At 31.8% G+C, this 22853-nt stretch overlaps 1 protein-coding gene across 1 annotated transcript; it reads left to right on the top strand.

The window, feature by feature from the left end:
- Positions 1–1847: 1847 nt before the first annotated feature.
- LOC123700262 (alpha-tocopherol transfer protein-like) lies at positions 1848–21113 on the top strand. Its single transcript, XM_045647431.1, has 8 exons — positions 1848–1968; positions 7093–7251; positions 8023–8185; positions 16681–16739; positions 17957–18153; positions 18519–18629; positions 20456–20558; positions 20915–21113. The coding sequence occupies exons 2-8, from the start codon at positions 7098–7100 to the stop codon at positions 21064–21066; spliced, it is 939 nt and encodes a 312-aa protein (XP_045503387.1). The 5' UTR covers positions 1848–1968; positions 7093–7097; the 3' UTR covers positions 21067–21113.
- Positions 21114–22853: the final 1740 nt, after the last annotated feature.

Genomic DNA, 22853 nt, shown 5'->3' with positions numbered 1-22853 from the left:
TAAAAACCTTTACTAAACAGATTTGTGTAGGTGAAATAATAAAAGACCTTGCTGCCTTTAAGGGATAACGCGGTTTTGAATGAACCCGTCAACTTTCTAATCTTATGTAAAATATGTAACCAACTCTAAATTAAAGCCATAAATAAATAAAAATAATATTATCCATGTCGATAATCTATGATTTAAACAATAATGTAAATTACAAAAACCGAAAAATCATTCATTCATTCTGTCCAGTACGAGAAAGGAGTAGTTCTCCTGGCCTTTACAAATTACACATTTAGGTACATACAAACTAGCTGCGTACCTAGTGGCTCCGCTCCTGTTGGTCTTAGCGTAATAATAATATATATTATATAGATATATAGTCCAAAGCCTTCTTCGATAAATGGGCTATCTAACACCGAAAGAATTTTTCAAATCGGATCAGTCAATTACTATTATATATTCTGTGCCAGTAGTTCCTTCGATTAGCGCCTTCAAACAAACAAACTGTTCAGCTTTATAATATAAGTAAGTATAGATAATATTCCATGACTCTGATTAAAACAAATATTTCCTGAACATAGCATCGCATGATGTAGTTTACAACCTTTTACTTTGACCCTCAAGAACTACAGATTACACACAACACCTAACACCACGGTCGCTTTGGCAAAATGTTTCGTAAGGGCCGTAATTATGACGAATAATTTTAATTCATATTTATTATTGTTAATTTTATGGCCCATTGAATAGTGTGTTGCATGTAAAAACGTCCCATGAAAATATAAAAATATAAGTAGTACATACCTTTGTTGATGTAGTTTTTGTTGTTTCAATTAAATTCAATTTTTGTTTGAAAAATCGGAGTAGGTATGGAGTAGGTAGGTACAGTTTTCCCAAAATTTTGCCAATGATCCGTTGTGGAAATTTTATTAGCTATCTTCAACACCAAAAAAAGACACAATCTAAAACTTGACCAACACCAAATAAACTTTAATTGTTATAAAAACAAAACATTGATTTTCTTGTTTTTTCATTGATATTTGAATCCGAACGAAGCAATTTTCTGTTATTTTCGCTTTATTATGTTTTCCCGCCAGTTGTCAAAAGACACAGATAAATAAATTTATGTTTTTTTTTCGAGTTATAACAATAGGCATACATATGATTCTATAAACATTGTACACAAAATGAAAGCATTGTAAAATAAGTAATTTTAATTAGTTAAAAAACCTATATTTATTAATTTTTGTGGTAAATATTAATTACAATTACTACGAGAGACCGCGTTATTTTTAAATAAAAAAAAAATACTTGTCACATAAGGAATAATAGGAAAATATCCTTGCGAAGTTTACACACCTTGTGTTATTCCCAAATCACAAAATTTCTTATGAACATGTCCATTCAAACTGAATAATCACTGGCATGCTAACAACAGTTACAACAGTTACAGTTACTGGCGACAGTACAAATTTAAATTTTGTTTTTATTTCAAACCAGCATTCGATTGAAAATAAAAACAAAATTTTATTCGTTAGAAATAATAAAATCTATTTAATTGATAATTACAAATTTTATATTGGACATTATTTTACACGTATTTCTATAAAGACATGATTTTTAGTTAAATGTCATATTACATAATTAATATCAAATCTAATAACCAAAAATGTAACAATAACAATGAAATATCTTGATCATGAAATGTATTACCTAGATCTCATTAAGTCCAATGTTTTAACATTTTCGCGTATTCGAAATATTTTTTTTATTACTATCGTGGGATAGTACGTGTGAACAGTACATAAGATCACCTTTAGTTCGCTGCAATTTCTCAATATGCCTCAGAGAGAGGTGGGCCGAGGTCAGTAACAGCTGCGTGTTGTTGTTCGAAGCCCGTGCCACAAGACGAAAAAAAAACGGCGTTCCATTTTTAAATTTTCAATTTTATCTGTGGTTTTGTTTTGGAGCGTAACTGACGTGAGTATTTTCTAAATTTCTATTTTATTTTAGTTTTTTTAATATTAGTGTTTTTATATCGTTACAAATAAATATTTTATTAATTATTTAAATTTTAAAGTTCGTGACACCACCAGTTCAAATATTAGATACATTTAGTAAAACTAAAGGTCTAATAAAAACTTACGTTCTGGTATGTACTTTATGTACCTATTCACATATTATATTTTTATTGAAATTAATTTCTAGGTTTGCTATATACTACTAATTCTATCTATAAATTTATATATTAATTTTACATCAAAAAATCCATTTTTACGAGTGTCTTGAGTTGTGACTTGTAAGCGTGACCTACCTACCCCTTTTAAAAAGTTTATCACTAAAATCTTATATTTCTTAAACATGTATAACTAAGTATTTATAAACTGGTCTTGCACATACAATACACAATTCAACATTAAAGTGCATCATACTGTAAATACTAACTTATCTTCAATCTCTACACGTGTTTAAATAAACAAAGATATTAAATTATGTATTACTAGCTTTCCGCCCGCGGCTTCGCCCGCTTTGTCTAAAACTTAATAAATTATATATGAAGGTATATAATAAATTATATACCCTCCTCTTGAATCTCTCTATCTATGTATTAAAAAAACCGCATCAAAATCCGTTGCGTAGTTTTAAAGATTTAAGCATACAAAGGGACATAGGGATATAGGGACGGGGAGAGGGGGGCATAATGGGGACGTTAAGGAAAATACACAGTAACATGATCAACGCAATGTATTTATTAATTAAAATGAATCACAACACTTTGGTTACTTATTAAACTATCATTTGGCATAGAATTTGGTGATGTAAATAATCATATCACGTTATAATTTTAATTTTTTGAAACTATTATGAAAACCCCATCGTGCCCCAGGGTAGGGGCAGAATGGGGTACGTATTTATTTTGCATCACAATACAAGCACATGTGGATTTCTTCTGTATTGTCGTCATCTACACCAGCACAAGATATATGAGCCCACCGTCCACATAATTGACAAGCCACCCAACCTTCCGAAGACCTTAAATAGTGTGGTTCCCGTCAAGGCAGTACATGCACATGGTATCCTCGTCGGTATTCTCTTTAGAAGAGTCTTTTTGGGTCTTCTGTTTCTTAGAGTTCTTCTTTAACTTGGGGTCATTTGGATTAGAACATTTCTTCATTGTCTTAAATTGTTCTCGTTTTTTCTAACATAACGGGATACCCCATCGTACCCCGTAGCCATGTCCCCGTTATGCCCCAATTCTCACATTATTTTAAATAACAAATCAAATAAAATGAGTGAGGGTTAGAGTATTTTTGTTCAAAACATATCAATAAATAACTTATCTGCAATAACAAAGTAAATACATGATAGTAGCAACATAAACACTTACCATTTTATAAGCGTATTCATAGTCACTCAAAATTACATGAAATTACGTTGAAAATCGTTTTTCCTATTAAAAATCAAACGTGCGCAGCCTTTCGCCGGTCACTTTCAGACTTAAGAGAGATACAAATTGGCTACCTATTAGCGAAAACAAAACACATCTAGACCGTATAGTTTTCTGTAAGTGTGGATGGCCCCGTCGTGCCCCGCGTCCCCGTAATGCCCCCCTCTCCCCTAGGGAATTAGAGACAAAGAAAGCGACTTTGTATATTATGTAGTGATTTGAGCAGTTACTAAAACTATATGATACCTATATAATATGGTGGGTTATATAGGTAAGCAAGATTTTACTTATCTCCACCATGGTTCATATTGTTTATTTTCCGACCTACCTACAAAATTAAAATTAAGTAAGTGCATTAGGGTAATTCCGGAAAATGTAATAACGGTAAATTAATACGTACCTAACTAATAACTATTGATTGGTTAAAAAAATATGAATAATATTGTTATAAAACCCGTTCACGATACTCACAATAAAACGATGCGACATCCTCGAAATTCTCTCGAATTCCTCGAATGCACTGTTAAAAAAAACAAATCGTAAATGTCTAATATTCATTAAACAAACTTTAGTAAGAAGTTATCATCACAACTGTATTACAATAATTTATTTATTTATAAACATCCCTTGCCCATATAGGACACAATTTAAATACTGTTTCCAAAATATATTTAAATTCCTAATAACGCCCTAAATATCAAACTAAGTTTTATAGGCCTTATCATATTAATGAATCATTCTCCTTAGAGATTTATATTATCACTTAGAAAACAATTAAAATACACTCCGTATAATAAGATTGAAGCACGTCCATAATTCATTCAATTCTTTAACATATTAATTATTATTAATCATTTAACAATTGTATTTATCTTAACAAACATCGTAATAGGCAGTTGTTGCATGTATAGTCCCATGAGCCATGTCCCAGTCCCTTAACGTCTTATCCGAGAATTAATATAACTATGACATTTAAATAAATTATAGATCAATTAATGATCTCTTTAAATTTCACAGTAAGTAATATCCAAATTTCTACGAGAATGAAATGGACATTTGCAGCCACAGTTAAAAATATCTGTCTAAAATTATTGGCCTATTAAGAGTTTAATTGTATTATGATTGCTAGAAAGTCTTACTATTATCAAACTTATGCGAAATAATATTATAATTATATAGGCGATGGAACATACATAAGATAATTTTATAGTTGTAAAGGGTTACATAATATGGAAAAATTATCAACCAAACTTATAACAATAAAAACAAGTTCCCGCCGCCTTTCGGTCTCTTCGCAAAACTAGAAAATTAAACTGACATAATTATTATTATTTATTAACCTATTAAATGTGAAGGTCAAGTAAGGTTTGGCAATTCTATTTTTAACTTAAATTGGTATCCCAAGCTTCTAAATCGATAAGACTTGTACAATCGGAATCTATAGAGATCTTTGGCACAGATCAAGTTTTTTCGTGTTTTTTCGTAGTTTCCTTGTTTTGGTGCAAATAAAGTATTTTCATTCATTCATTCATTCATTCATCAAGTACCTAGATAAAGATAGTTACTATATAGGTACTACTCTCTGGTGGATCACCATGAAGTCTTCAAGCGTAGAGTGAACAGGTACCTTCTAGGAAAGCGCGTACCATCTTAGACTACATCTCAGCTTAATATCAGGCGAGATTGTAGTCAAGCGCTTTCCTATCGACAATTAAAAAAGTTTTAAAGCAGTATTATTTCTAGTGTGGATGACAGTCTTAAAGCAGTATTTTTTCCATTGTGGAAAAATGACAGGGCTATAAGGGTCGTATAGCGCCATCACTTTCCCCACGCTTGTATTAATACTGCTCTACTGCTGACATCCTGGTAACCTCCTTGGCAACAAGCAGGTATAGGAAGCTATTTCAAACTTAAAACTGATGATCGAACTGCGAATTGCTGTTTACATTTTGAAGGTAAGTAGGATTAAGGTGTGAACTATAAACATTCTGCGTAATATTGTTTGTATAGTTATTGACACTTTTTACGTCAATCGCATGGAAATATTGGCTAATATCTTGGCTAATATCGATGTTTGTGAAATGGCAGCCTTGGTTACTTTACTCATGGTAGGCATTGTATAGAACCGTTCTATAAAATTTTACAATATCCGGTATAAATATTAGGTACATTTGCGAGCACTTCGTCACTCACATCTAATTATTTTCTAAGCACTTCGTCACTTACGTTCTAATTTATTTATTTTTCTAATGATATAAATAATTGTTTCTAAAAGAAATCATAATATTAAACTCAAATACATATTATTTAAAAAAAAATCCTTCTATTCTTCGTTCTTTACTTAAAATATTTTAAAAGCTCGTTAATAGATATCCTCTCTCGATCTTTACTTTCACCCTTATCTCACAAACAAAAACAACAAATTATTAAAAAATTTATGGCTAAGTAAGAGTTCTGATCGTGAACTTTAACGCCTAGTTGATGAAGTAGTATAACGGTTAAAATGCATTACAGTTGGGTGCATTCACCCCCTTGCACCTAACATAAACGGGTATTTTAAACTGCACTCGGGATGAAAATCTGTGGACGATAAATCTATCTATAAATAGGTATACGTTATGAGAAAACGCTCTATATTTGTATAGTATTAATGTATTTGCGAAATGTAACCACTTGTTCCGCTACACTAGAGCCGAAATATATATATAAAAAATACATGCCTATAGCCCATGTTACTACATTTAGCTTTCTAAACATTAAATATTTTCTTTTATTTGACTAAGCAGTTTGAGTAAAAACAACAATAACACAATTTTATCGGGAGTCTATTATAACAACCAGTTCAAAGTTGGGTTGGGTTCGAGTTGGGTTGACTATTGGTAAACCTTTATTATAAACCTAGATAAAGCCAAATGTATGTAACTTGTGCAACATAAATACAATTGTAACTGTGTAAAACATATGGTTCTTAAATAAATATATTTTTCATTTTTCATTTTTTCAATTTGTTGTATTAAATATTGGCCAATAATAATTTATTCGATTTTAATATCTAGATGTAATTAAACACCCCATTTATTCATAGACATTACGACAAATACTAAAGAAATTAAAGCACCTAAATCTCTATTTCAAAATTAAAACTCGATTTTGAATAGACAGTAGACACCCAAGTTTTCATGTCAAGGCCTTGGCCAATGTATTGCATACTAGTTTATTGATATTGTGCCATAATTCAGGCTAAATCTGCTATTAACAGTCTTCCTTTATGATCTAAGTGTACACGTATTAATTATTTATTTATGTATGTGCAACAATAGTTCTAATCGATGATTACATGTTTACAAATTGCCTACAGAGGTAATGATGGTGGCAATGGCTCTATGGCTCATTTTGTGTCATAAATGGTTTATATCGGGATATTAGCTTTAGTATTACAAACTATTTTGTACACATTAAATAATAATGGAAAAAATAACATATTAAACAACTAAAGATTACTATTAGGTCGGTGGTTTTGATAAGTCTTTCAGTTACGATTACCATAATGTAAAAGATTAGCAGTGTGTACTTACATAAATTATATGTATCAATTTTACTGATATATCGGTGAATTTATTTACTTTATTTATAAAAAAATAGTTATTATATTTCAGTAAAAATGAAGCTCAAATCGGAACTAATGATCCAGCCAAGTGGGGAAGTATGGAAAAAGATAAGAGTGGAGTTGAAAGAAGACGTCAATACAAGAGATAGAGACCTGGCCATCATCAAGGAGTGGCTCCGGAAGCAACCGCACCTGCCTGATCAATGGGGTATGTTATTATTGAGTTAAAATTAAAGACGGATTTTAAACGCGATTTATTCATTATATAATTTGACCCGTTTGGAACACTACAAATTACAGCGAGTGTGGTCACGGAGAGACATTAAATCGCGTTTAAAATCCGTTAAAAAGCCTTAAATTCCTAAATGTGTAAACTCTCACGTAAAATCGCGGCATAGAGTAACAAATACATATAAATAACATTCGTTAAACCACAAAGTTGCGAAGTTTCTATAAAAAATAATAAACTATTACTATTATAGGTTTATACAAATTACAATGACGCTATGAACAAAGTGTTGTTGAAATAATAAATCATTCAACCTAATTGATTTGAATATGAAGATTATTGTAAACTACAATTAATGATAGAGTAATTAAAAATTAATTACTCTATCTATATGATAGAGGTTATTCACCAGCAATATTGTATGAGAGGATATAAGTTAGATGAAATTGATGATTTGACGAGAACATTGGGATATTTTTCCACGATAAAAAAGGCAGCCTAAATAACTCTAGCTTCCATATAATCTGTAGACGCAAAATCCTATTATAAAAGCTCTCCGTTGCGACAAAAGAGTGTTTGTTTGTTTTTTTTTTTTAACTTAGAAATGGAGCGATTTCACGATACGATTTTCGTTTCCAAACATAGCTTCATTACCGCGGTAAAACATCACATTTCCATGCATATTTAGTAGGATTTACTTTTAATATTTTTTGCCAAAGTTGTCAAAAAATAACTAAGCATCTATTTCAGAGGACAATCCCCTAATGACCTTTCTCCGAGGCAGTAGCTTTTCTCTCGAGAAATGCAAGCGCAAACTGGACATGTACTTTACAATGCGTGCTGCGTGCCCTGAGTTCTTTACCAATAGAGATGCATCTAGCTCGCAGTTGAGAGATGTGCTGAAGTGTAAGCTGTGAGTATCCTAACTATATAAATATCCTAATGTTATTTTCTTACTAGCTGTCCCTGCAAACGTTGTTCTGCCTTACTCTTATCACTTAGGTATATGAACAAGTGATAACAGCGTTAAAACAATTAAACAACCGACTTCAAACTTGAACTTGCAACATTTACAAATACAGACAAAAATGCTAATAAAATAAAAACTACTGCGCCTATCCGAATAAAATTTTTATGGGACCAATTCGACACCATCCCGAATCGAACAAAAGAAGAATCAGAAACCTCGGAGTAATCGGTGTACAAACATAAAAAAACATACCGGCCGAATTGATGACCTCTTCCTTTTTTTTAAGTCGGTTAAAAATAGATGTTGGCCGATTCTGAGATCCCAATAGACACAAAAAATTTCATGAGAATCAGACGAGCCATTTCGGAGGAGTATGGTAACTAACGTTGTGGCATAGAGAATATTATATTGTAAATGCAAAAGTAACTCTGTCCGTATAGGTATATATCTCTTCGTCACGCCTCAATCACAAAACCGATTTGGATATTTGATTCAAAGATACTTTGAAACCCGAGAAATCAATGAAATAAAAAAATCAATTCAAATCAAACTTCTGTATCTATTACACACAAAAATATGTTTACTCTCTTTGCTGACCGTATATGTAAAAATGTTTAGAGAAATACAAATATTATGATCACACCTCTGTACATACAGTAACTTATTAAGTACGCATACGGATGTTTATTCCAATAACACATACAATACCTATCTATATATATAAAACTCAAAGGTGACTGATATAGTGATCTATCAACGCACAGCCCAAACCACTGGACGTATCGGGCTGAAATTTGGCATGCAGGTAGATGTTAGGACGTAGGCGTCCCCTAAGAAAGGATTTCCCGATATTCTTACGGGAACGGGGAAAAACGGGGATGCACGTACAAAGTCGTGGGCGGAAGCTAGTTCAATAATAAATCATCCATTATAAAATAACGACGTACATGCAACAAGTTAATATATTATGTAATGTATGGGAAGTAATTTTATACCTATTTATTTTGGTCTCATAATATGTAAGTACATTACGTTTTTTATAAGCTTGTTTGTTTTCATTGATGTTTTTTCTACGATTCATCATTATCTATATTATCCAAGGCTGTAATATGGGGAAATTATATTAACTATCAAATAAATATACCTATCGTTAATTTTGTTTCCTTCATACGATTTACGCATAAAAATTATATTTTTTTAATACCAGTGATTTTGTTTTAATTATTATAGCTTTGCAAAATCCATCCATTCGAATCAGCCATTTCTGAGATAAACATAAAGTTGTCCAAGTCAAAGTTTAGTCCTATTATGAAAAATTTGATAAAATTTTAACTTTATAAAAATCGTGCAAGCTCTATGTAAGTAAATCAATAAATTTGTAATAACCCAAATAATTGCATAAATATTACAAATTTATTTATTTACATAGATGTAAAGATAATAATATGTATAATTTATACAAAGAACATTACATAGGAAAACGTACAGTTTTATAGAAAAAACTTACCTTTCCATTTGTGAAATAGCTTTAACAAAAAGCTTTATATGTTTTTAGAGTAAGGATATTACACATAAGGATATATTTGCCACAAGCAATAGTGATATTACCTTACACACTACATAAGAAAGTACGAAATTCTCCCTTTGAACAGTCATAATGACAATAAGATTACTATTACGCAAAACTTCATCGAATTGTCATCACATTTCTCCATCATACCTCTTAAAAGCTACTTTACCATACGTTTTATATAATAAATAATAAATCGTAAGTAAGCAATAGGGTATACTTTTGTAAAACCAAGTAACTTGCTTTAGCCTTGGTAGAGCAGTCAAGGACCAACTTACACCACTATGCAAACTTACTTGGTTTTGCAACAGATTGCAACATATTTGCAGATGAACTTTTCATATCCGCAGTGTTGCGAATTCTTGGGAATACATGCATAAAATAATACTACAGTGTTATTTTATGCATGTTTTGCAGATTTCAATTTTGGTTTTAGAATGTGATTATACTTTGAGCTTGAATGTAAATGATAAATGTTTGTATACTGTACATAATTTTAAATGAAAATTCATACAAGCATGATTATTACATAAGCATCAAGAATCTTAGCCATGTTATCACTATATAGTATAAAACAAAGTCGCTTTCTCTGTACCTATAATGTACCACCTATGTCCCTTTGTATGCTTAAATCTTTACAAACTACGCAACGGATTTTGATGCGGTTGTTTTAATAGATAGAGTGATTCAAGAGGAAGGTATAATTTCTGTCAAGGTTGTCAAGGTTCAAGGCACAAAGCGGGCGAAGCCGCGGGCGGTAAGCTAGTTATTAGATAAGCAGAAAGAATCTTAGCCATGTTATTAATAACAAACATATTTAATTAGTTACATGTGATCCTAAAGCTTGTCTTTTTAATTTATTTTTGCAAATTACATTTAAATAATTGTCAAACTGTTTATTATATTCTTATTATCCCCTCGTATGTGTAATGACATTTTCCCGATTATCCCTATCTGTGTAACCGGGAGCCGGTTGGTCAACAGACAGCGAAATTTTGAGATAGACTTTTACTGTAACTCGATTTTCTCCGTATCTAGTACGAAATAAGTTAATTCAAGTTATAAATCTTATTGTAAATTGAATAATCTTTATTCACTTTCAACCATTTCTATATAAATACTCAATCAAAGCTAACATAGAACTTTCAACAGAGGGTAGTGTGATATTTAGATAAGTTTCGGTTATAATTTGAATTAAAACAACATTTGGAAGTAACTAAAACATTTTATCTACAACTTATCACATTAGGTTTAAAATACAATACAAAATTCAAGTGCCACCATACAAATTTTTTACACAACACACGATCTTAATATCGTCACAAAAAAACCGCCACTTAACGAGTCATCAAAAGTGGGTATCGTATTTCAACCTAATTTTAAATGACGCATGCCGATTTGGACACGATGTTTTGTTTATTAGAAACTTAAGCTTATAAACTATGTATTACGAAAGTATCGCAGCACTATATTATATATATCTTGAGTAGGAGTTAAACAAAAATGGGTCAAAAATTTGGGTCAAAAATTACGTACATTTAAAAACATAGTTTTTGGAAAAAATATTGCAACTAAGGGAACTTTTAGACATTTTCTAAGATTTAGATAGATTCCAGCATCAAAACAAATCAACAGAACAGTACAGTTCTAGGAAATATTTCAAGATATAAGTTGTTAAAAGTAGCAAAAAATTTTTCATTTTGGTACCTGGATGCTATAAAAAAATGGATACGGCTTTTCGTAAAACATAATATTTTCAAGGTATGGCTCTTATGAGATGTGTTTGTTTTTTACTATCGTACATTCAAAACATCTATTCTGGTCATATTTCGGTAATGTAGCAGTCAGCAATCAATTAAAATTTTAATGAATACAAAAATATTCCTGTGGCATATCCATTCTTATTCTTCATCCCAAAAATACGCAAGCTGTTGACTCACCGGCTCCCGGCGTGATACTACGTAGTATCGTATTTCCATGGGCGTAGCTAGCCATGGGCTCAGGGTGGGGCAACAATAATAAAAAAAATTTAACTAGCAACTTTATCCGAGGTATAATCCCGTTTAATTTTTAGGGCTTCGAGCCTCTAAAAGAAAAAAAACGAAGCTCATATTGGATCACTTTGTTGTCCGTCTGTCTGTCTATCTAAAAATATTTTTTTCTCAGGAACGCGTCGCGGTATCAAGCTGAAATTAATATTGAACACTAAAATCTACCGTCTCTTGAAGCTGTAAAAAAAATCAAACTTATATACCAACGCAATCAAAAAGATACAGCCGTTTATGTTGCAAATTTTCACATATTTTGACATTTGCAAGGGAATCAAAACCTAAACGGTTCGCACTTCGTCCTTTATCTGCGCTATAAGACGTTATTTCATTGAAAATTTCAAATTTCAATTCTGGGTACACGAAGAAACCTGTAGGATTTGATTCCTTGCGATCCTTGCGGATGTCGAAAATTTTCAGCAAAAACGGCTGTATCTTTTTGATTGGGTTGACTAGTAGTTTGATTTTTTCATAATTTCAGCATGATACCTCCATGCGTTTCAGAGAAAAATGGTCTTGACAGACAGACGGACAACAAAGTGATCCTATAAGGGTTCCGGTTTTTCTTTTTGTGGTTTGGAACCCTAAAAATATGGTTTGGCTACTATATTATATAGTTTATCTTTCTATAGATACATTAATGTGATGTATTAATTTCTTTTTACCATGAAATAAATAAACATGTCTATATAAATGGTAAATTAAACCATTTTAAATGGTAAACATATCCCAGTAATTAAAGCATATTTTAACCTCGCACTAAATTTCCGATGCAATTTCGTTTTTGTTTTAAAGTTTAGGGTCACTTACTGACCATAAAAACACAAATTGCTGATAGATCCAGGTGGTGCTTCGCTCGCAATCTTAAAGAAAAATTTTTGGGCGATATTTCGGAGACTATCCACTTTAGAGCCAAAGTTATTTTGCCTTTTTTATAGGAAGTAAAATTTCGCATCTTTTATACCCTGTAAACTTTTTTGTAAAACTTACCGTGTACGATTTATGGCCCATTTAATGAACCGGTTTATCGTTTTGGCTAATAACTTTTAAAATATTGGATTAATCAATAAAATGCATTTATCAATTTTTTAAGATCACTTCATTCTCTACAACTTTTGTTCAACTACTAAATACTTAAACTTTTCTAGTGCCCATACTTTTTGAGTTTGTCGGCGGCCGGCGCTCGGCGGGTGACGCGGCCTAAAAATTTTTTTTTTACGGATGTAATGAAGACGAAAAAGAGATATCCAATGCAAGTGGATTTTTGATAAAATTTTGATTTTTTTTTATAGAAAAATTAATTTATAACACATTTTTCTAAATATCCTCCTTTCGTTTACTTTTATTTTATTCTTGCATCCGAATATAAAATAATATAAATTATAATATGTACTCAATATTATTCAGTTTTACGAAATACAATACCTAACATAAAATATTTAAAAAGTCCATTAGGTACTATTGCAGGTGAGGAAATTAACTATTAATTTTGAAGAACTACCAGTACATAATTTTTAATTAGTTTCTTGAATTTGTAGCATTATATGGTATGCAATATGCATAGGTAATCCAAAACTTTAAAATTGTAGGCATTAGAAAAAAAACTTTTTAACAAAAGTTGTAGAGAATAAAGTGATCTTAAAAAATGGATAGATGTATTTTATTGATTAATCCAATATTTTAAGAGCCAAAAACGATAAACCAATTCATTTAATGGGCGATAAATAGTAAACGGTGAGTTTTCCAAAAAGAGTTTACAGGATATAAAAGATGCAAAATTTTACTTTCTACAAAAAGCCATAATACAACCTAAGACAATAACTTTTGCCCTAAAGTGGATAGTTTCCGTTAAGATTGCGATCGTGGCTATATGGATCTGCTTAGGCGCTGGGCGTATGACAATTTGTTAATCAGTAAAATTAGAGGTAAATAATTGCACATAGGAATAGACTACAAGCCCGCATAGGAAAAAAATATGGGTCAAATGAACCACCAGGGGACATATCTAGAACGATAGCAGAGCAAAAAATAATAAGATTCATCACTATGCCGTCACTTGTAAGCTGTCCAACTGAGTGCAGATGAGAATTGAAAAGTACAGGTAGACTCGGTAAATTTTGGTCATTTGACCATGTACGGCATTCTTAACCATCGATAGATCCATTAAAAATAATAAGAAACCGCTCAGTGCCGTACAAAAATGGTGGTCCACCAAGTCGGAATTTTTATTTAATTTCCGAGAGTTACCGGGGGTAAATTTGGTCATTTGACCATGTACGGCATCTGTGTCATACTATGCCTATACTGCTTTTAATCCATTATTCCGCAACGCCGTACAAAAATCATGGGGACAAGGGGAAAAAATCGAGAGTTGCAATCCCCTCTCTTTCCCCACTCCAGGGGGTCATTTGACTAAGTACGGCTTCGGTTCCAAAACATTATCTAGCACTCAAAAGTACTATTAAAAGCAATGCCGTCAAAAATTGTTCTTTTAAATGTATACCAATAATCATCTTAATTTCATCGAATTCTTGATATAAAGAGCTGTAAGGTCATTTGACCCTGTACGGGAACTTTTTTTTTAACATGATATTGTAAAATTCAATTGTTGTATAGTATTACCGTTCAAAAGAAACCGTTCTAAAAAAAGTTATAGAGAAATGCAAAAACAGAAATTTTGTAAAAGTTTAAACATCGTAGATTAATGAAATATAATAGTTTTCTACACTTTATTCGTTGTTTTAAATAGTATTAACATAGATAAATTAGGAAAAAACGATGCCGTACATTTTTGTGCAGACCACATCTTTTAGGCTGATGAAAGCGACGAAAGCTACAATTTTAAGGGTGCTTTATGGCCATTCGATACAGTACGGCATTAACATATTTTTACCCAACTACGGCAAAGCAAAAGGAGGGTTATGATTTTGACAGGTCATGTATGTATGTTCATCTATTCCCTCGTAACTTCTAAACTACTTATCAGAATTCGACAAATGACATATCATTAGAAGCGTCTGAATTGTTCACTGGATAACCAGCGACCAGCTAGCTAAAGGCTATATGGGGTTTCACAAAATCTAATGTGGCGCCCTCTAGCGGACAAAACATACAGAGTAAAAAAATAAAGTTAAGATAAATATGCCGTGTTTGGTATCATTTGAAAGCGCTTTACTTGTACATTTTGAATATGTATATATTACTAGCATTTGCTTGTGACTTTACCTGTATTCATGGGCTGATTGCATATAATTCACATCTTTTCGTTCATAGCTTCTTTATTAGTTCATCAATTTAACGGAGTCCATTCCACCTGACTCCGACTTTCCAAGGTGATAATTAACCACCTCGAGCTTCTTAATATTAATGTATATTTATATTTTATTATCAAAATATAAAGCAAACATTTCGTTATATGGATTTTTTCTTTTTCAGATTTTTCCCCTTTGAACCAACGAAAATGTACGGCACATGAAAAAATATTATCTATGCATAAAATACTTTAAAAATAAATTTATTTCGTGTTGTGTCAAATGACCCCCTGGAGTGGGGAAAGAGAGGGGATTACAACTCTCGATTTTTCCCCTTGTCCCCATGATTTTTGTACGGAGTTGCGGAATAATGGATTAAAAGCAGTATAGGCATAGTATGACACAGATGCCGTACATGGTCAAATGACCAAATTTACCCCCGGTAACTCTCGGAAATTAAATAAAAATTCCGACTTTGTGGACCACCATTTTTGTACGGCACTGAGCGGTTTCTTATTATTTTTAATGGATCTATCGATGGTTAAGAATGCCGTACATGGTCAAATGACCAAAATTTACCGAGTCTACCTGTACTTTTCAATACTCATCTGCACTCAGTTGGACAGCTTACAAGTGACGGCATAGTGATGAATCTTATTATTTTTTGCTCTGCTATCGTTCTAGATATGTCCCCTGGTGGTTCATTTGACCCATATTTTTTTCCTATGCGGGCTTGTAGTCTAGAATAGTGACTCACACAGACAAACGAAAAACAAAAGGATTACGTTTGTTTACGCATCGGGTCAATCTTGCGCAAACTTTCGAAAGTGAGTTTTCTTGCGGATATTAAGTTTTGTAGTCAGTAGTTAGATAATTTAATTTTTTAGATTTGGTTAGGTACCTTCCAGGCCAGAGCTACGCCCATGCGTATTTCACTACATATTTTCATGTTATTGAAACAAATATAATGCTATTCTATGAAATATACCAAAACTAAGTAGTTTTACGTTTTAGATCTAACATCAACTTGCCTTTTTATCCATTTCTGGCTGAAATATAACGACAATAAAATCGCCATCACGCGTTCGACCTTGCACATGCTGATAGTTACAGACCGATTTTTAGTGAAAATTAACAGAACTATTATATAATTAGTATTTATAATCAATATTTAATAACCCATCCATCGTTGCTTTTAATATTCAGCGAATCACTTTAAGATTAGAACAAGTTTTCACCAAAACAAAAATACGTAGTCACCACATGCGATGACGTAATTTTGAATGACGCGTGTTTAAATTTTGTTCTCTAGCGCTGCTCGTGTTTTGGCGTCACTAGCCGGCCTGTTTCTTCTTTAAGCATTTGTAATGTGTTAGAAAGGAAAGGTAGATATACAATGAGGTTGTTTATAGTAAAAACAAAACACTCGAACCCTCACCGGCTCCCGGTGTTTCAACGGACAGGGGTAAAAAGTTGTCATGCCGGGAGCCGGTGGTTTCACATACGAGGGGGACTCGAAATAAGAGAATAAGAGCAGAATGAAATCAATAATAATGTATTTCCTTTCAGCCAGGGTCCACCACTTCCTGGAGTTACACCAAATGGAAGAAGGGTTACTATATGCAGAGGTGAGAGACTATAGTGTACTTTGTGTGTGTTTAGTCACAGAATATTAACTAGTAGGTAGCTTTTAATCCATACTATAATATTATAAATGAGAAAGTAACTCTGTCTGTCTGTCTGTTACTCAATCACGCCTTTTTTATCCCGGGAAAATGACGCATTCCCGGAAATCCAACGGGAACGGGAACTATGCGGGTTTTTCTTTGACTGCGTGGGCGAAGCCGCGGGCGGAAACCTATTTTTTTATTTGATATATATTTTCGGGAATATCAAATACTTACATATTATTACTGTCACAGCAAATATTGTGAATGTAAATCTTAATATAACCATATTATAAAGAGAATTCTCTTCATCTTCCCGTTTTTTTATACTATGTTATAACTGTTAGGAAGTTTTTGTTGATTAAATTATTTAAACAAAGAAAAATATCAACACGCACGTAGAGCAACACAAATAAATGGTTTTATACGTGATCTAAATATTTAATTTACTCGTCTCTAGCTTAGAATAAAATCGCCATAATATTGAAACACAGCCTGCATACTAAACACATAACTCAGCAGCTGGAAAAAAGTTGAAACACATAATGTTAATATAAATGAACTGATTTTTTTGGTAATTTTTGATTATAATATGTTTGCTCTACACATAGAATAATAAAACTCTTTACGATACTAGCTGCTTGTCCCGGCTTCTTCCAGTTTGACCCGGGATAGGAAAAATATACCCTAATGTAATGCAAAGAAAATATGAAGCTTTAAAAGTAAAGGGTTTTTGTCAAATTGATCGGTGTAGTTTTGAATTAAGTCATTACAATCTTTCCTCTCAGTTTAGACGTAGATGTACCTACTTCAATGAATAATTTGCAAATGATTTGTTTGATTGTCTGTATGCGATTAGACGTTAGAACAATAATTATAACTTATTAACATACCTACAAATTATTCTAACACTAAAATGGGACCGTTTCTGCAGTGTTTTTAAATATAATTTATTCATACGATTTAGGATATCTACAAATTGCCTGATTTTGGATTGTAGCATCAAATTAAGAATGAAATAAAATAATCACTGGCTACGTAATCAACAAAATATCTTTAGAAGGATTTTCTATCTTGTGTTTGCTGATTCTTCTCGGTACAATTCCGAGACGGGTGTGTCCTTAAAAAAATCATACACTTGTAAAAGTTTACTTGAATAAATAGTACCTACTTTCTAGGTCTCGACGCAAGTCTATCCCCCCAACAAGTGACTGACAGCTTGAAACTAGCCCTTATGATCGGTGATGTTCGTCTCATGGAGGAAACAGAAGGCGTAGCTGGCGACATCTATGTGCTGGATGGCGCAGTACTTGGCCCCAGTTTGTTGGCCAAACTGTCGCCATCTATTATCAAGAAGTTTATGATCTGTGTTCAGGTACGTTTTCCTTTCTTTTCACAATTTGTCACACAAAATAAGATAATATGTTCTCTTGTACAACGATATATTTGTTTTGCACAGAAAATCCCTGAACCATTATTAGTGAATACGTTTTTCTTTTTACCGGAAAAAATTAAGTACCTACATAATATGCAATTGATTTTTTTTTTGTGCCTTTGGAACAATTTTCTTTCTATGTTTTATTCTATTTTACTATACCTACTATGTTACCTACATATTTTTGATTGTTGATAATGGATAAAAACTTCCGCTGAAAAGTATTACTCGAATATTGTAGAGCAATGAAAATCATTAGCGCATATTTTAATTACAAAACTCATTTGTTTTATAATTTCTTTCAGGAAGCCTATCCAGTGAAGTTGAAGGAAGTTCATATAATTAACACATCTCCGTTAGTGGAGAGATTCGTTACACTTATCAAACCTTTCCTCAAGGAGAAAATAAGGAAACGCGTAAGTAAATTAATATGTTAGTAAAGGAAAAGTGTAGTAGGCATTTTATTTGGCCCTTGGGCATTTTACTTCATGTATCAAAAAATGTTCAATTAAATTTTCCTCGTGTGCTATTTTCATTTAATTTGGGTATCTACAAAATTTTTGTCTAATTTTTACGTGTAACTTATCCATCTTTACATTAAAAAATAAATATTATTGGCGTGGAAGCCATCAGCGGATAAAGTTAGTCCAGTATAAACCAAAACATCAAGTACCAGGCGCGCATACTCTTATTGGAGATCGGAAAACCTCCCTTGTAAATTGTTTGTGTGCAATTTTGTGTAATATAATGACGTGGCAATGTAGTGCATAGATAAGTTATGCACGCTGCTTTTCATGATTATTTATTTAATGATTAAATTTTACGTTTGCTATGTAAAATATAATTAGTATTTTAGTATGTTATGTTATTTTTCGATAGTGCTGTTATAGTGACGTTTATATTCAATCCCTCTTTAATGTTAACATTTAAATAACAAAGAATGAAAACAAAATATTTTTGAGCTCTGTGACATTTCATTTTAGGTAGTAGGTTCTTAAGTTACAAAATAAGTTGGTACACGTTAAGTTAATAAAGTTAGTACAGTAGTTAGTAGAGCCAGTAAATAATAATGTTTTTATTTGTAAGCAAAATAAAATATATTTAAAATGCAAAATAATTCGTTCATGTTGCCAATCAAACAACAGGGCAACATGAAATATTTAGCTGTACGTAAAACAGAATGAGATAGTTGCACAAGCCCCGCCTGTTGTTTACGAAACAACCCCGTAACCCAAAACATTGTACCAGGATAATATCACTGGAAAGAGTGTTTTTGTATATTGGGAAAATATTGTTTACATTTTGCTTCGAAATGCAAAACAATGTATAAGGCTCTTATGAGTGAAAAGAGATTTATGGTATCGATTTAAATGTAATGAACAGTTGAAAATGATTTCATAAGATCTCTAAAAAATCAGTAAAGTTACAAACCGAAAGTACAATGAAAATGGTAGAACGAAAAAATAGTGTTGTAAACAACCATAATATTATAATTTATTTAAAACTACTGCCCGCGGCTTCGCCCGCTTTGTCTAAAACCTAATAAATTCTAATATATATAAATCTCGTGTCACAATGTTTGTCCTCAATGGACTCCTAAATCACTAAACCGATTATAATAAAATTCGCACACCATGTGCAGTTCGATCCAACTTGAGAGATAGGATAGTTTAAACACGTAGGTACCACGGGCGAAGCCGGGGCGGACCACTAGTTATATACTAAAACCTTCCTCTTGAATCACTCTATCTATTAAAAAAAACCGCATCAAAATCCGTTGCGTAGTTTTAAAGATTTAATCATACAAAGGGACATAGGGACAGAGAAAGCGACTTTGTTTTATACTATGTAGTGATTACTTTTAATATTAGTTTTCAATGAGAGTTAATTTTTGGAAGTATTTCGAATACAAGTGTATTCTTTATAATTTATGTTTTTAAATAATTAATATGTACCTTAAAATTAACCTCTATAAAATCCTGGAATTAATGATAAACAATAGGTACCACAGATTGACATAAAATTAACAAGGTAGGTAAACTTTTTTACCCCGGAAAGAAATATTTTATAAAAATCTCCGCAATGTCGGATTAAAATTCAAAACAATGCACCAGGTTGGCATGAAAGGAAGGGGTTGGAAAATATTTTGTTTACATTGCTTGCTCGAAATTCATAACAATGCACCAGGCGCTTATAATCTTAAAAGGGTGGTTTTAAAATAAATGCTTCTTCTTTATTTCAGATTTTCATTCACAAAGATATCAAGGACTTATACAAGTACATTCCACAAGAGATGATGCCAGTTGAATATGGTGGTAAATGTGAAAGCATGGACTCCTTACAAGGTAATATCACTTTTTATTATGACTCTACTTTTTATATGTTTGATGTTGAAGTTCTACCCTTCGTAGTAACTAATTGGTAATCTGTGGTACTACTCTTATATTTTTTTTTATAAAAACATTCCTAATGTAATAATAATACTTTTGTAATTTGTTCTATAAAAGTCTTGTTATATGAATTATAGTTCCTTATTTTTCTTCATTAGCAATTTTTTTAAAACAACAGATATTCAAATGTTTCTTTCTTTAGTTTAAAGTTCCATTCCAATCTTATTTAAACTACCAATCTATCATTAATTATATTATTAACATACTAATTATTAAACTATTATTTACTTTATATTTATTCCAATAAATAGAGAAATGGACCCAAAAACTGATCGAATACCGCGAATGGTTCAAAGCGCAAGATGCGTTAGTTGTGAACGAGAAACTCCGTGTTGGCAAACCGACCAACTACGACGAACTGTTTGGCATTGATGGCTCTTTCAGACAATTGGCTATTGATTAGTTGTTTAATGGCCGTTTTTTCAATCCTTGGTTAAAACTTTAAAAGTATTATACCGTACACGATAATAATATTAAAATGTCACCCGTAAGCTGTCATCTTTTGTCAATAAAGAATTTTTATTATTATTTTATTATTTAACCAAGGATTGTGAAATCAGCTCTTATTATAATTAATTTAGTTAAATATGCATTTTTTATTCTGTTAGTCTTAAGAAACCAGCTTTACTCATTACTATCCTCTTAATATAACTGTGATATACTGTCGCCGTGTCTGTTTGAATCTGCTATTTGATTGAATGACTAGCGCGTTCATTGAATGACGACACTTAATTGAAGGATTAGGCCGAAGCGCGGCTACTATTACTGTAAAAATGCAACGAACCTAAACTAACCCATCGTCTTATCCTAACCAACGACTATGCTATGACTTTCAGTCAAGTCGTTGAACGTTACATTTAAACAACTTCCCGTGTCTTCCTTTAGTCATTCAATTAAATGTCGTCATTAAATGAACGCGCTAGTCATGTAATATATAATGTAATATTTTTAGCATTTTTGGAACATTTTGTGCCGAAAAAAACAATTATTTTTTTTTAGTCGGACGGTAATGTGTCTGAAAATTGAATTGTATAATCAGAACCTTAATTATGATTAAATGTAAGTACAATTTTGTTTCTTTATGGTATAATGAAAACATCTATAGTATTAATAATTATCTACAGTTTAGATGAGGCTCTATGTTATAAAATAGTAAATAAAATGTACGGTGCTAAAGCCCCATTAGGGATAGACATAGTCCTTTTAGTATTTGAGTCACATTACAAATTGAATTTATTCATGTAACAAATTAAAAAAATGTGTGCGTGTACCAGTGTACACATGTAAGAAGTGAAACTTCTTTATGACCTTATTTTTCTAAAAATAATTTACTATATGCAACTTTACAGAAGTACGTCGAATCAAAGATGGCGCGTAACAGAAAAATGTCACGCGTAACGAAAAAATGTTACACTAAATTTTTCCAACCCCGATAAAGAAGTTTCACTTCAAAAAGACTTTTTGTATAATTTTACACTCAAAGTTGAAAAATCAAAAAGAAAGCTTGATACATAACGATAGAGCAAAACAATCACCTTAAATTTTAGCTCAATTTATTTGCATTTTCAACTTATTTCACTTCAAAATAATTATATACTATAAGCCACTTACATCTGTGATTTTTTAGTTTTATTTTATGACCTTAATAATGTGTATACCTCTAAACCTATCGATTGAAACTTTTTTAAACTTCCACAGATAATTTTATGTTTTGTGATCTTCTTATAATTTGCTATAAGACTTGTGTTTACTAGTTAAGGACAATAAATGGTTGTATTCAAGTTTAAATTGTGTATAAGTAAGATTAGTGTATAAGTTACAATACATTGTATGAGATTTATGTTGATAAAAATAAAAATAAAAATCATTTGTAAGAAAACTGAATTTATATTTTTTGGTTTTATGGCATTCAAATGCTTTATAAATATAAATTTATAAAGAATAGAAAAAAAAAAATTCGATCGCTCAGGCGGGTCACGAGCTGCTGAGTTGGTGAGGCATCCGCCCCGGAATGGCGCGAAGGGTGCGGGTTCGAGTCCCGCCTCGTGATCGAATTTTTTCTATTCTTTATAAATTTATAGAAAACTGAATGTTTTATTATTTATCAAAATAATCCCATACTTTCAATTTGACTGTGTTAAACACAGTGTTAAACTACTCTTAATCAAAAACCTTCAGTAAATGTTTCGA

This window comes from Colias croceus, chromosome 19, assembly GCF_905220415.1.
Source record: "Colias croceus chromosome 19, ilColCroc2.1".
Classification (NCBI taxonomy): Eukaryota; Metazoa; Arthropoda; class Insecta; order Lepidoptera; family Pieridae; genus Colias; species Colias croceus.
The sequence above is the reverse complement of the archived record's forward strand: the minus strand, read 5'-3'. Positions and strand labels throughout refer to the sequence as shown.